This window comes from Ooceraea biroi, chromosome 1 (assembly GCF_003672135.1).
Source record: "Ooceraea biroi isolate clonal line C1 chromosome 1, Obir_v5.4, whole genome shotgun sequence".
Classification (NCBI taxonomy): Eukaryota; Metazoa; Arthropoda; class Insecta; order Hymenoptera; family Formicidae; genus Ooceraea; species Ooceraea biroi.
This window is the reverse complement of record NC_039506.1, coordinates 710,273-724,127: the sequence shown is the minus strand read 5'-3', so window position 1 is coordinate 724,127 and position 13,855 is coordinate 710,273. Positions and strand designations below refer to the sequence as shown.

At 37.6% G+C, this 13,855-nt stretch overlaps 2 protein-coding genes and 1 pseudogene across 9 annotated transcripts in view; 1 reads left to right on the top strand and 2 right to left on the bottom strand.

Moving 5' to 3' along the window:
• The window catches only part of LOC113561370 (5-hydroxytryptamine receptor 2A-like), a 106,020-nt gene extending 102,902 nt beyond the window's left edge, over positions 1-3,118 (top strand). For all 8 annotated transcript variants that reach the window (XM_026972156.1, XM_026972164.1, XM_026972160.1 and 5 more), the window contains one exon: positions 654-3,118. In XM_026972156.1, the coding sequence (XP_026827957.1) occupies positions 654-1,146 (493 nt within the window). In that variant the 3' untranslated portion in view covers positions 1,147-3,118. The remainder of the gene's footprint in view (positions 1-653) is intronic.
• A 201-nt stretch (positions 3,119-3,319) lies between these two features.
• Positions 3,320-9,154, bottom strand: LOC113562518 (annotated as a pseudogene).
• A 150-nt stretch (positions 9,155-9,304) lies between these two features.
• Positions 9,305-13,368, bottom strand: LOC113562514 (pre-mRNA-splicing factor ATP-dependent RNA helicase DHX16-like). The gene is made up of 13 exons (XM_026972149.1): positions 13,231-13,368; positions 12,940-13,143; positions 12,697-12,865; positions 12,372-12,613; positions 12,075-12,277; positions 11,700-11,995; positions 11,284-11,588; positions 11,046-11,203; positions 10,687-10,960; positions 10,117-10,552; positions 9,906-10,011; positions 9,639-9,815; positions 9,305-9,534 (listed from the first exon to the last, which is right to left on the bottom strand). The coding sequence occupies exons 2-13, from the start codon at positions 13,100-13,102 to the stop codon at positions 9,403-9,405; spliced, it is 2,661 nt and encodes an 886-aa protein (XP_026827950.1). The 5' UTR covers positions 13,103-13,143; positions 13,231-13,368; the 3' UTR covers positions 9,305-9,402.
• Positions 13,369-13,855: the final 487 nt, after the last annotated feature.

Below are 13,855 nucleotides of genomic sequence, written 5' to 3'. Positions count from 1 at the left end.
TTTTTAGCTTTATCGCTTTCAAACTAGATTGTGTTTAGTGACTATGAGTCTATAAATCTGACATAAATCATCTTTAATTAAAGCGCAAATATTATATAACTGTTTGATATTGCCTTAAATCAAAACTGCTATATCATTATTTATTTTTGATATATAAGTATGACTGACCTCACATTTTCTCTGTTGTTCTTGCAATTCTATCATTCATTTAGTAATCTTATTATAACAATCATATCGATATGCTGATATCTCGTTAAATTTTCTATTTGTTCAACTCGCTTTAAATTTCTCAGAAACACGCATGAATTGATATTTATATTTATAACTACCTACCTACTTACATATTGTTTCTCCTTTCTTTCTCATAATTCTCTCACATTCTGCTTTAACTCGATGGCGTCTTGACTCTCTGGAATTATTAAAAATATCATATCTCACTATTTATCAAGAGAACATAAATATACGTCCTTGACAGCCTATCTTCTATCTAACATCGCCTCTGCAATCCCTTGCCGGCGGTCTTTCATAAAAATCCTTAATATCGGCGTCGTCATATCAGCCGCCAGCATTATTCCCGCGATAACAAGTTGGCGACAGAATCAGCTTCTCTCCCTTTTTCCTAACCAGAATAATTCTGATTTATTTGGCCGTAGGCCGCGCGAGGAGTCAACGGCATTCACCATCACGAGATCCACACCGGATCACTCGTCCATCTCGCCAGAGAAGTCATCGTCGTACAATGGTGCGAACGTAACGCCGTCGGCGACGGTGACCCCCACGGCGGTCTCGACGACGACCACGACGACCACGTTGACGAATCCGACCAGCACGAGTCAGCAGCAGCAGATCGTAAAGTGCACGAGACACACGCGCGAGACGATCGAGTCGAAGCGCGAGCGTAAGGCGGCCAAGACCCTGGTGATCATCACTGGCGCGTTTGTCGCGTGCTGGCTGCCATTCTTCCTGGCCGCCCTGACGCAAGCCATATGCCAGACCTGCAAGCCGCCTGAGCTCGTGGCAAGTGTGTTCCTGTGGCTCGGATACTTCAACAGCACCCTCAACCCCTTGATTTACACTGTGTTCTCGCCGGAATTCCGGCAAGCATTCAAAAGGATGCTGTGCGGTGGTACCCGGGGACTTCGCTGACAGTGGATTTAATTCCCTCGCCGCGTTGCGCGCGGCCGGGAAAACGCGTGAAACTTGTACATACATATGCATACATACATACATATATACATACGTACACGCGCGCATACACGTACATACACTGGCATGCAGGCATATGTGCTCACCTCCGGAGAGTTCTTCTACCCTTCCCGGTGCTGCGTGTGTTATCCGGATACTCGAATCTGGATGTTACTACGTTAAGTGGATACTTACGCTTGGCTACCTGCACGTGCAATATCTAGATGCGATATCGAAATCGACGATTGGCACAATTAATTAATAACGTTTTTTATTTTTGAGTGTTTTTTCATAAAAAGGGACTTCAAGAAAATTCCACATTTTGCTTTCTGGTTACACTGTTGTTCTATTTCTATTTTCTTCCTATATCGTCTACATTTTTTATTAGTGGCGCAACGCCGTCGTCAATTTTAGGATGTATCATTTAAATCAATCAATATTCGTATCTAGATTGATTGTACCGGCATCTAGACACGACGGTATCCAATGCAAAACACTGCTTTTTCCCTTTACAGCTGTTCAAGGTAGTCGGACCGCGCGCCGTTACTCTCATAGGTATTTTTAACGAGCTTCGCTCGTTCCCGTAAACATTAGCTGAATTTAATCGAGATCTCTTATTCGCGGTTAACGTTAACTACAGTTAATATAACAGATGACAGATCCTACATAGAATGTTCTTGCGAAACGCTTCCTTGTTCGGCTTGTGGGACGCAGGAGAATCAAAAAGAATGACAATGGCGCAATATTCCTCGCGATTATTCGAACAAGCGTGAAAATATCACAATGTAAAATGGACATTCAAATCCATAAATTTCATTCATTGAAATGAAAGCCAGAACGTTTTAACGCATTAAACTGGCTGACATACATGTAATATATATTTACATACAATGAAAAATCCTGTCGCTCAATAAATATAATTCTATCGGCTACAATTATCGAGTTTTGTTATTGTAACAGAAAAATGAATAAACTAAAAGCTATATAAGTATCTGAGATATATATAACTCGTAATTTTTACTATTTTATTTAAACATGAGCGAAAAAATAGCAAGCGTGAATCGTAATCGTAAAGTAAGAATTGTGATTTAACTGCCTATAATTACTCACATTTAACATATGTGATATAAGAAAAAATCAAAGTAAACGAGTTAAATATCATATTTTATTGTCCATCAAAACTTTTTTAAATACGCTCTGCCGTGGAAAATCGCGAGGAGTGTTTGCTCTGAAGTGTAATTGTACAGTATTGTGTAAGCGCGCGCGATAGTGCTTAGCGATCGTACTTCCGAGCGACACTGTTAAAATAGCTATGTATAAAAGTTTTCAATCTTGGCTCGTCTCCAAGTTACATACGTAACGACGTCTAAGTGTACATTAAACTGAAACGTGATGAAACGGATACGTCGCACGCACCGATAGATCCTCGTAGATTTGTCGCGATTGTGTATAAATGAAGCTCTCGTTTGAAGAGATAAGAACGGCAACCTCAAGCTCGACTGGTATTAGGATCTTACGCTTTTTAACTTGGTTCGAAAGTTAAAAGTACTTGGAAAATTTCCCAGGTGTAAAAGATTCTCGCCGCCTTATTAAGGTTTGCTTATGCAACTTTCTCATACAGAGTTTTTTAATAAAGAATGAATAAAGTATCCGCCACACACAAGAGCAACAGAATTGAATAGAAAGGTCTCTCTTATAATATCTCTCCTATAATATCTCTCTTATAATATCTCTCTTATAATATCTCTCTTATAATATCTTCAACGATATTTCAAACAAATTTATTTTCGCGAACGATATTGCAGCATATACTGCATGCTTACTGTAAAATAAAGAATAAACATTGAACGACGATAAATGAATACAATATGCCTGAACAACGACGTAAATACGCGACGTCAACTCATATCATAAATAATCTTAGAATCAAAAAGCAATTTTGCATAAATTACCTCTCTGTCTAAATGAAAAATTATGTGATACATGAAAGCACGGAGTTTCCCAAAACCAGTGGGTAATAATTGTAAGAACAGATTATATGGAAAATATTCTAAGACAAAAATTCTTTCGATATATTCTTGTGCGAGTGCGTGGAAATTTCAGCTCTGTCATTCATGAACTTTAATCGTTTCTCATTTAAAAATTATTATAGCTTAGCGCGACATTTTCGTATAAAACTTTTTGTCTTGGAATATTCCACAGAATCTGGCCTTAATTATTATTACCGATGGTTTTGGGATATTCTATATAATTTCTAGCCTTACCATTCAATTCTGCGTCTTTTAGCGAGCGTGTTTGATTTTACGTAATAATAGAATGTAATATCCACATTAATATTACTACGTGATGACGCATAATGTTTAATTTACAGAGCAACGACTGATCGATATATATGTTCGCGTAATGATCGAATAGGAATTGAGAAAAGCTTTATTTGTTTATATAATGTCTACTTTCAGATGTCAAATGTAAGTGCACGCGTATTGATTTCGTTTCTACTTACTAAGCCGCTGGGCTTGCTCTACTTAGAAATAAAAGAAGATAGTTCTAGACTAATCATACTAATGTAGGCAGATTGTGATAAACAGCGACAATAGCTTTTTCTTCGTCAGAAATGATAAGACTTTATTTCATCAAGAATTGACTTTTGAGATTTGAGTACACGCAAACATAAAGTAGCGCTGTGTTGCTTAAAAATTTATTTTTAAATTCATTCTCACTTGCCATTTTATCAACTTTATTTCTAATCCATTTTTATTTGTATTGTCGGTTTACTGTTATATTAATTGTTATATTAATTAATCAATGTACACTAAATACTATTTATTCAACGCAATTACTTTATTACTTGTTTCTAGATTTTGAAAAAATTGCACAAAATTATATTAATTATTTGGTGATTACAATTACTTGATAAAAAATCAGTTTCGTTACTTCGATTAATTTGTGGATAAAGTCTTCTTATTTCTAATGACATTGTTGCTGAAATAATGACGGCAATATCGGATACGCTTGCGCTATCTAATTATGTCACTGGTCGTCGTTCTACTCATGCGATATGACCGACATATAATAAAATATGACGTTTTGTTTTCACGTTCGTTTTTTTACGTAAATGTCCAAGCAAAACGATAACACGCGTTGTCTGCCGAACATTTTCAGTGATTCAGTAACGGAGATGGAAAGTCATTGACGTTAATAGCATGAGAGCTCAAGGAAAGCGGGGAGAAGTTATCCCACGAACATTTATCACCGATACTAAATTTCATCGCAAATAAAAAATAAATTTCGATCTGACAAACGTAGCTTCGCAGATTGAAAAATATCAGAATTAAAAGGCTCGATGACGTTTGATAATCAACTCAAAAATCGATAATGCCGGCTCGGTTACCGAATAAGCGATGTTTGATGTGGTTAGTACTCATTAATAATGTTCTGTCAAAGTGCCACAACAAAATTGATCGAGAGTAATTTGCTTTTGTGATGATATGGAATAAGCTTCGGCAATACATGCGGCAAAATGTTCAGTGGATAACGGAATATGTTGGGTTGATCATGTGACGCTTGTAAATCAACAAATAATCGTATCAAACGAGATCGTTCAGTAACACCACTCTGTATATCTGCCATGTGTAAGCGATACGAATGAATATTGACAAAATTAGCACATCGAGATGAGAATGGGAGAATGTATCAAAATGAGGCGATAAGTCGGCAACAAGTATTATCCAGCGAATTAAATCTAAGATTGCATAATCATCCAGACGATAACTTGTTGACATAAATGCCAGGTATGTTCACTTGAAGACTTACGCGAGCGTAGGCAAGCAATGCGGTAAAAAGAAACGAAGGAACAGCGTAAAGTAAGAGGGAAGAGTTAGGAGCTGCGGAAATAAAACAAAGTGCGTACATGAGAAAGAAAAAGAAAGAGAAGGATATATTTACAACGATGCTTCAAGTGTGTATATCCTTGCAACCGTAAAGTGAAATAAATGACGGGAAAGTTTGGAGGAATTTGCTTGAATGGTGTCTCTGTGTATTTGTAACATTCACAACATCAGTCCCAACTTCCTTACAGTTTCATCTCGCATTGTCACAGAAGTAACGGCGCTCCTCCTCACTTTTTCTCATTTCATTACCCACTTTCCTCTCATCCAACTTTTCCGATTACCATCTATCATCAGCAAAGTATCTTTTCAACTCCCGTTTAGAAGGCGTCCAACGTCTCGAAAATTACAACTCACATTTATATCTCGCATGTTTTCCTCGCGCTCGTAACGTGGACTAGTCCCGAGACAATGTTATATCGAACAAATAAATTATCATAATCAGATGGATGCATCTAAAGCGCAAAGGGAAAAAATGTAGGTCTCCTTGTGACGTCCGCTCCAGAGTCTTCCGGACGTTTGCATTACTTGTGGGACGTTGCGGTTAAGACGTGGCACTGGCAGCGTCGCGACGCCGTAATACACAGGATATTAACTATACCACATCGCTCGATATTATGTTCGTTCTGCATTTCGGCGATGTGATATTCCGCAGGATCGTTTGTGCATTACATAAGTTAATGGATGCTACGCTGCGACATGCGAGCATGGAGATCATCATGGAACATCCGCTAAAGCAATTATAAGGCTCCGGGATTATACGCCAGTGTATACAACTAGTATTTCATCCTGGCATACCAGTTCAAGCATTTACTGCAACTAAAACCGTGGAATGCATTCCTTCGGATATTAATGTGCACCATTTACTTATCGCGCGGCGACTCATCTTCTTATCGTGTACGGAATATTGCAAAATCCGACGATATTTCGTAGCCAGATTCGTTGATAACGTATAGTTTATTATATAGCATTTCTAAGAAAAATGATAAGACATACAGCTCTTATTGAATCCAGTAAGATACATCACTCATTAAATTAATTAATTAATTAAGTAAATTAAAAAAGTGGAGAAAAATATCTTAGAATTGTTATACAAGAAGAATGAAGTTAAAATGAAGTTTAACTATTTATACTTGTTTTACTAGAGCATGAAAATATGACGACTAAATATTGACGATGTTATGTTCCTTATGAAGAATTCAACTATTTACATAATAATCACAGCTCTGTTCCATCTAAAAATCTTTCAAAAAATTATGGTTCGATGGTTAGGATGACCACGTAACCACTCGACATTTTAATAGGCTTAGCGACACACATTGTCATTACTATGAGGTCTTTTATTATCCATATTTTCAAAATTGTCCAATTCATTTTGTAAATATCATTAGAAACGTCAATGCTCTAAAGGAAATCAAGTAGAAAAATTATAATCAATTAGCTTATATGTTCCTAATAGCACCGTAAAAACCGGTAAAAATATTAGACAGCTCAATCTTTCTTTTACAGAAAAAAAATGGAAAATTTGGAATTAATAATATATTAAAATGTCGAATTTAACATGATATGATATTATCAATAAATTAATAGTTTTAATCGAATAAGATTTTAAATTGTACGAATTAAAAATTAACAATATTACCTTCATCTTTAAAAATATGATAAAACAAGCGTATGCGAAGATTATTTTTTAATGTACCGATAATCTAAAAATGTCTCAACAGATTTCTATCTTTAATGTCACCTCGTTGCCGTACTAGCAATAAAGGAATATCTGCGTGAGTATGGGAGTATACAGGTAAGAAAAGACATGCGAAATCGAGCGTGAGTAGCGACGTCATGGTAGATATTTTGTAGATACTCATACAGAGAACGAGGGAACTAACGGAAAACTGGACGAACATCACTAATGTTAAAACATTGACCATATTCGCAAATCTGCGTGAAGTATTCGTTATTTTGTCTGAATAAATTATAATTAAATTAAATATAAATATGAAATTAAATAGCTAGATGAGAAATAAATGTAATAATTATGATGTTCACAAGCGCAACATACTATGAACGAGCAATTGAAAAGCGGAAATTAAGTTTTAGAGCTTATATTATTTCAGAGCCTTGATCAATTTAAATTAACAAAATATAGAATTCATGAATCGCGAAGGATCTAATATTCTCGCTTTTATTCTTTTAGTCACCAAGAAAATACTTATAAATATAAAGGTGATGGTACATTAGATTACGGATCATCATTCTCTCTTACATAATGAGATCTTGGTCGGACTTATACTTTTTTTCAACATTCATCAGCAGCATCGGCAATAGATTAGTGCGATGGCACAGGGTCTCAAATTGAGAGCAGATCTGAATCATCATGCGGACAATCAACGTCTCGTGTGTAACGCTGGAATTGGCGCACAACATCAAAGTCACACATTGGAATAACAGCGTAGGCATGAAGATATATATCGACCATACGTCAAAGGGCGCCTAATCATATACCGGAAAGCTGCACGTCCACTACCAACATGTAAAATTACGCAAAGGGTATACATATAAGGGAATATCGCGCAGGACTCAGAATCTCGCAGATGATCGTGACCTGTTTAAGGAATTTAAATTGTCTTCATAAAATAAATTGGTATTATATTTCAATTAAATTTAATATTGTGCAATTAATGCACTTAAGAGTATTGAAAGCAGGTTCACATCAAATATCGTGCTTAATTATACTTAAGAACAATATCCGAAATGTGCTTAAGAAAAATTTAAACTCTGTATACATTACTTAGAGTTATTCTATTTTCAGGGAAAATTAACGCTATAAATCTAAATAAAACAAGAGAGAAGAAGAGGAGAGAGAGGAAAAAGTTTATCTTACGAAAAGATACTGCCCTTCAGTCAGACTAGATGATACATAGAGGTGCTTTTAAAAGATTATTTCGCGAATAAAAATAACGGTGAAAAGAAGAAGGTAGATAAGAAAGCTCGTTACAGCTCTCTTTGCGATAATTCGTTAAAATTACACAAAAATTAACGAGATTGGTTTTCTATTCTATGATCCATTTGGTAATTGTATACCTCGCGTTTCGGTCGAATTTTGCTTGGATCGATACTTTATGACCCTCTTTAGGGATGCAATTCTCCCTCAGCAGCATCTTGTTCAATTATCTTCCCGCAGCTATAAAGAGATGCACGATCTTGCGAGAAACGCTGTCGATCGAAAGAAATATAGGTAGCACTTGTTCACGAATTGTTCACGAACTAAGTTCGCCGACATGAAGAAGATGTTCACAAGACCGTAGAATACAAACGTATTCAGCAGCGTGATCATAAAGACGAAGTACAAGTTATACATTCAATATTTCAGCAAGTTGACAGGAAAATACACCGGTTGCTAGTAGACGGTGTAATTGAACAGAGCGAATGACACCGGAAGTATGTGCATCTTTCTAGTGTGTGACTTCCTCTCGATATCTCCCGATCATCGTCGTGTGCCGATTGCTTGCATAATACAATTATATATTCCTGTTCTTATTATAAGTATTATTTTAATTAACAATTATAGTTATAATAAATTATAGCATCATCCTATCATTGTTACTGCAGATAAATGCTTGCCTCAAGACAAGAAGCAATTTTCACATCAAATTTAAAAGTCGAATTTAAAAAGATATTTAAAAGTCGGACTAATCGTGAAATGAATCGAGAACGATGATAATTCTAAACGCACTTTTTTCCTTTCTTTTTTCTTCTCGCGTGTACATTCGCCATCCGTCTTCTTCAACATTGTTGCGGAATTTCTATAATAAGTCTTTGTAACGGCGACATAAATGCATTATTAACAGCCACCGTATATATAAATTATATTCCCCTGCATAATACAGAACGTCTCTTACGTTACGTATTCGAAAATTTCCTCGGTAATTACACGTAGCTGAAGGAATTATTTATTTGCAAAGTAACCCTCGCATATTGTTGCATTATCTATGATAGCTAAAAGGGACGAAAGATAAGAAAGAACAGGGACGTAAAATACAGAACACGACAAAACTATGTCGCGTGTACATTTCTCAGACTATCTATGTCACAATGACGACATGCGTGCGTGTGCGTATTTGCTTCTTTCTTCGTTATATTCGTTATACTCAAACACAAATTACGCGATACAGAATCGATGCATTTTCTGAAATCGGGTGAAAATTTACGGACATGCAATGCAGACAATTGAAAATGAGTAATGTTTCTACTTTATTTATACACCGTAAAAACGGGGTATGTACAAAATATAATTTAACTACAATGAAGAAGTAGTGCGAAAATCGTCTTTTTAATTGGTTCCGTCTGGTTGTGATCTGCCGGCAACTTTCGGCATTTTCTTGTTGGTCGAGTCTTCCAGTTCCTTAGGCTTGTAATAATGAGGCGCCACTTCCAATAACCATTTACTTTCTATTTCCGTTACCTGAATAACATATATAATATTAATAAACAACGTATAATATCGCTTCCCCACAAATGCGACATGTTAATTAAACATAAAACAATTACATTTTCCTGTTTACGTACCTGACGCATGAACTCCTTGGTAGTAAAAACCAGCTCGTGATAAAGCAGCCAACGCGGAAGTTCTTGGAACAGGGAGCTATTCGGATGTATCGCGACTGTCTGATTATGTTTTGCAGTCTTGTAGTGGCCTCCTTTCGACAAGCGCGCCACGTGGTAAAAATATCCAGCCGTAATAGCCTGAAAGAAAGTTGCACCGTGTATCATTTTACGTAAACATAAATAAAATTGTCTCAACTCGCTGTGACTCGCACATCACACGATACATACTTTTCGAATATTAATTGTTTCCGCAATCCCTGAGACTAGTTCCATCTCTACGCGTTGCATCAGGCCCACCAGCTGTTCCCTAACATCCCTCGCGCGTTTCATGGATCTGGGGAACAAATTTCAGCAAATGTATTTATAATTAACAAATAAATAATTTATTATAAACTTAAATTTCTCATTCTTATAAATAAATTTCTCGTTAACAACATACCTGTGTTGTATAAAATTTTCGTAACACCAATGCGTACTGAAGTCGCTCTGCGCCCACTGATTGTACACGTTGAGCAGAGTGAGATGATCACCGCCAGGTACGTGAAAGTTCTTCCGTGCAGCATCCGCATGTATAATCTTATCCTTTGGCCGATAAAAGATTGCGCCGTTCACCGACAGCATGGCCGCGATGGTCGCCACCTCTTCGGAGCAACGATATTTCTCGCTGGCCAGCAGCATCTTCGCCATCATCGGATCGAGCGGGAACTCGGCCATTCTACGCCCGAGTTTCGTTAATTCTCCGCGATGATTCAACGCGCCCAGCGCGTACAGCTGCTCCAGTGCTAAAACTAGCGTCTCATGTGGCGGAGGATCTAGGAAATCGAAGTGCACCAGGTCGTTGATGCCGAGGGCCTTTAAAGTGAGTACTGCGTTACCTGCGAGCACAAAGTCATTATTGACATTAGTCAATTAATTTTGTTGGTATCAATAAAATATTTTTGATAAAATTTAAGGCAAATAAATATGCGATCTACAATTTTCTCCAGCGAGAAGTATCATTAATTCTCACCGAGATTAATCCTCTGAATTTCAGGCACAGTATTGTCTTCGAGCTCATGCTGATATGCCCAGGCTGTGTACAGCCGAAAGCACTTTCCAGGCGCGACTCTACCCGCTCGACCCGCTCGTTGATTCGCGGACGCTTTGCTAATAGGCACGACCATCAGGCTTTCCATGCCCGTGCGCGAATTAAAGTTATTCTGCTTGGCAAATCCTGGATCTATCACGTACACGATGTTGTCTATAGTCAGCGACGTCTCCGCTATGTTGGTAGCTAGCACAACCTTGCGAATAAATGAGGATTAAACTTCCGCGTGTTCGAATCTCGGGAAGCTAATTTACATGATCCTCGAATAAAGACGCCTTTACCTTTCTCGCTCCGGGCGGTGTCGGCTGGAAAATCTTCGTCTGCATGTCGCTCGGCAGATTTGCGTAGACGGGTAAAATGAGAAGTTCCGCCAATTTACTTCCCAGTCTTCTCACTCTCTCCTGCAGCATTTCCTGGCACGTCTCGATCTCGTCTTGTCCTGTACGCAGAGATACATCCCGTTGCGTATCGCGTAACGATGTTTCGAATTAATTTTATAATTCCTCATAAGATACTTACCGGTCAAGAAAACCAGTATATCACCAGGCAATTGCGTCGTGTGTATTTGAAGGATTGAGACTACGCATGCATCGATATAATCAGCCTCGGGCGCCTTCGTGTAGTAAATATCAACGGGGAAACGGCGACCAGGTATCCTAAATATCGGAGCGTCATCGAAGAATTCGCTGAACTTGGTGGCATCCAACGTAGCCGATGATATCAGTAGCTTCAAATCGGGACGAAATCTCGCAATATCTTTCACCAGTCCGAACAAGATGTCGGTGTGCAAAGTGCGCTCGTGCGCCTCGTCAATTATCATTACGCTGAAATTTGTTGATCATTAATTATTTAATATTCTTTAATTCCTTTAATTTTCTTATTCCAAGTTTTTTTTCATTTCCCTAATTATTCCTTACTAATATAAATAAATGTACCTGTACGATGCCAGATCAGGTTCACTGAGAAACTCTCGGTGCAACGTACCGTCGGTCATGTACTTAATGCGGGTACGGTGCGACGTGCAGTCCTCAAAACGAATGGCATAGCCGACCTCGTTTCCCAGCTTGACGGCCATTTCGTGGGCGACTCTCGCGGCCACGGACATCGCTGCTACTCGCCGCGGTTGCGTGCACCCAATGATCTTGCCGTCCTCTGCAAATCCAGATTCGTACAGATATTGCGGGATCTGCGTGGTTTTCCCCGATCCCGTTTCACCTTCTATAATCAAAACCTAATATTTAAATGTGATGTCTCTTGCATCTTGCGACATTATCGATCATCGAAAACTCTAGCATCCACGTTCTATTCACCTGATGATGCTTGATAGCTTGAATGAGATCATTTCTGAACGGATAGATAGGCAGACTCTTCTTTGTCTCCTGTATCGTTTGCAAGGTCTTAACGTGCGGCGGTGGGCTTGCCTCGTGTTTCTTATCCTTATCATGCCCGGGCATACGTAGCGCCTGAACAAATTCTATCTCATCATCCATGAGAAGATCATACTCTTGCTGAGCTGCAAGGGAAGATTACAACAGAATCAAGCTTGAATTAAGAAGGAACAAGATTGCGTAAACATTTATATTTGCCTCCGTCAACTTGGTATATACCTTTCCTATCTTTGGCTCCAAAACGAAAAACAGCTGACGACATCTGATCCGATTCCCATTTGCTTTGTTCTGACTGCGGTGGCTCCTTGTCCACCACATCGGGTTCTGGTTCCACCTTGCCCTTTTCGAGAGGTATATGATACCGCTGGATGCGTTCAATCTCCCTGGCTTTCTCATGCTCCTTCGCCAGATGCAATATCTGTTTCTTGTGAGCTCTCTCTCGTTTCTCGCTCTCTGTTAAGCTGCATTAAAAAGAAATAATTACTTATAATAAGTATAATTGTGAAAATTGCAGAAAAATCATGAGAATTCTCTGTAAAATTACATTTCTTCTTCAAACAGATATTCATCGTCAACAATGTCAGCCTCTAGTTCAGCCACTTTGTCATCTTTACGCTTCTCCAAATATTTTCTACGGGACTCAACGCGCAGTTTTGGCACCAGCTTCTCTCTAGTGTCGGTCCCCATAATCTTGAGCCTCTTTGCCGCTTCAGCTGCAACGAATAACAAACGATAAATAATTCTTTCTCCTTTGATGATTTATAGACATATTTTCCGAACAACTTACCAGCTCCAGAACCAGCAGGCATAGCAATTTTGCGTATTTTGCTCTCATCTTTAGCTTTGAGACGACTAGCGAAGCTATCTCTCTCTTTAATATCTTTTTTACGACGTTCCTCTTCACTGTCACTGTCCTCACTTGAGGTTTCTTCCCTCCTGTACTTACTCATTTTGAAAACCGTAGAGGTTATATCTTCACAAGCTCGCTAAACTATACACACAGAAAAGTACTGTTATTCAGAACATAGCAACAAATAGAAGACATTATATATAAATAAAGTGACAAATATATACTTACACAATAACAAATTTAGTAAAATGAAACTGCGTACGCAACACTAGATTTGTTATTATTCATTAAATACATCACAGATCATACATCACGTCAAACTCGATCAAGGTATATATGTATAAGAAGAAAAGTTCATGATATTTTCTACTGTCGGTAAAATATTTACCGGTAAGATATTTACTGTCAGTAAATACCAACACTTAATAATATCAATTTCAAACTGTATTGAATCCTATAAAGTATAAACTAAAATAATAATTATTATGTATGAATATCTACGCTCAATAATAAAACTAAAATAAAGAATTCAAACTTAAAATAAAATTAACTATACATATATAAATTATATATTCATACATATACGCTACACAATTGTATTGCAAAATGAGTATTACTTTTTTTTAAAAAAAGCTAAATAAAACTGTACATTTTACCACTAATATAATACTCGAAATATTATGTATATATATTTATTTATTGTATATCCATAGTTTAAATTTGCGCGCAGACATAAATAAATTCGTGAATAACGTGAGCAAGATTCCACGTCGCCCACACACGCACAGACAATTTTCCTCCCAATTCATTTTTCCTTCCCGGATGAGAATCAGTTACTGACCGAATAATTTCA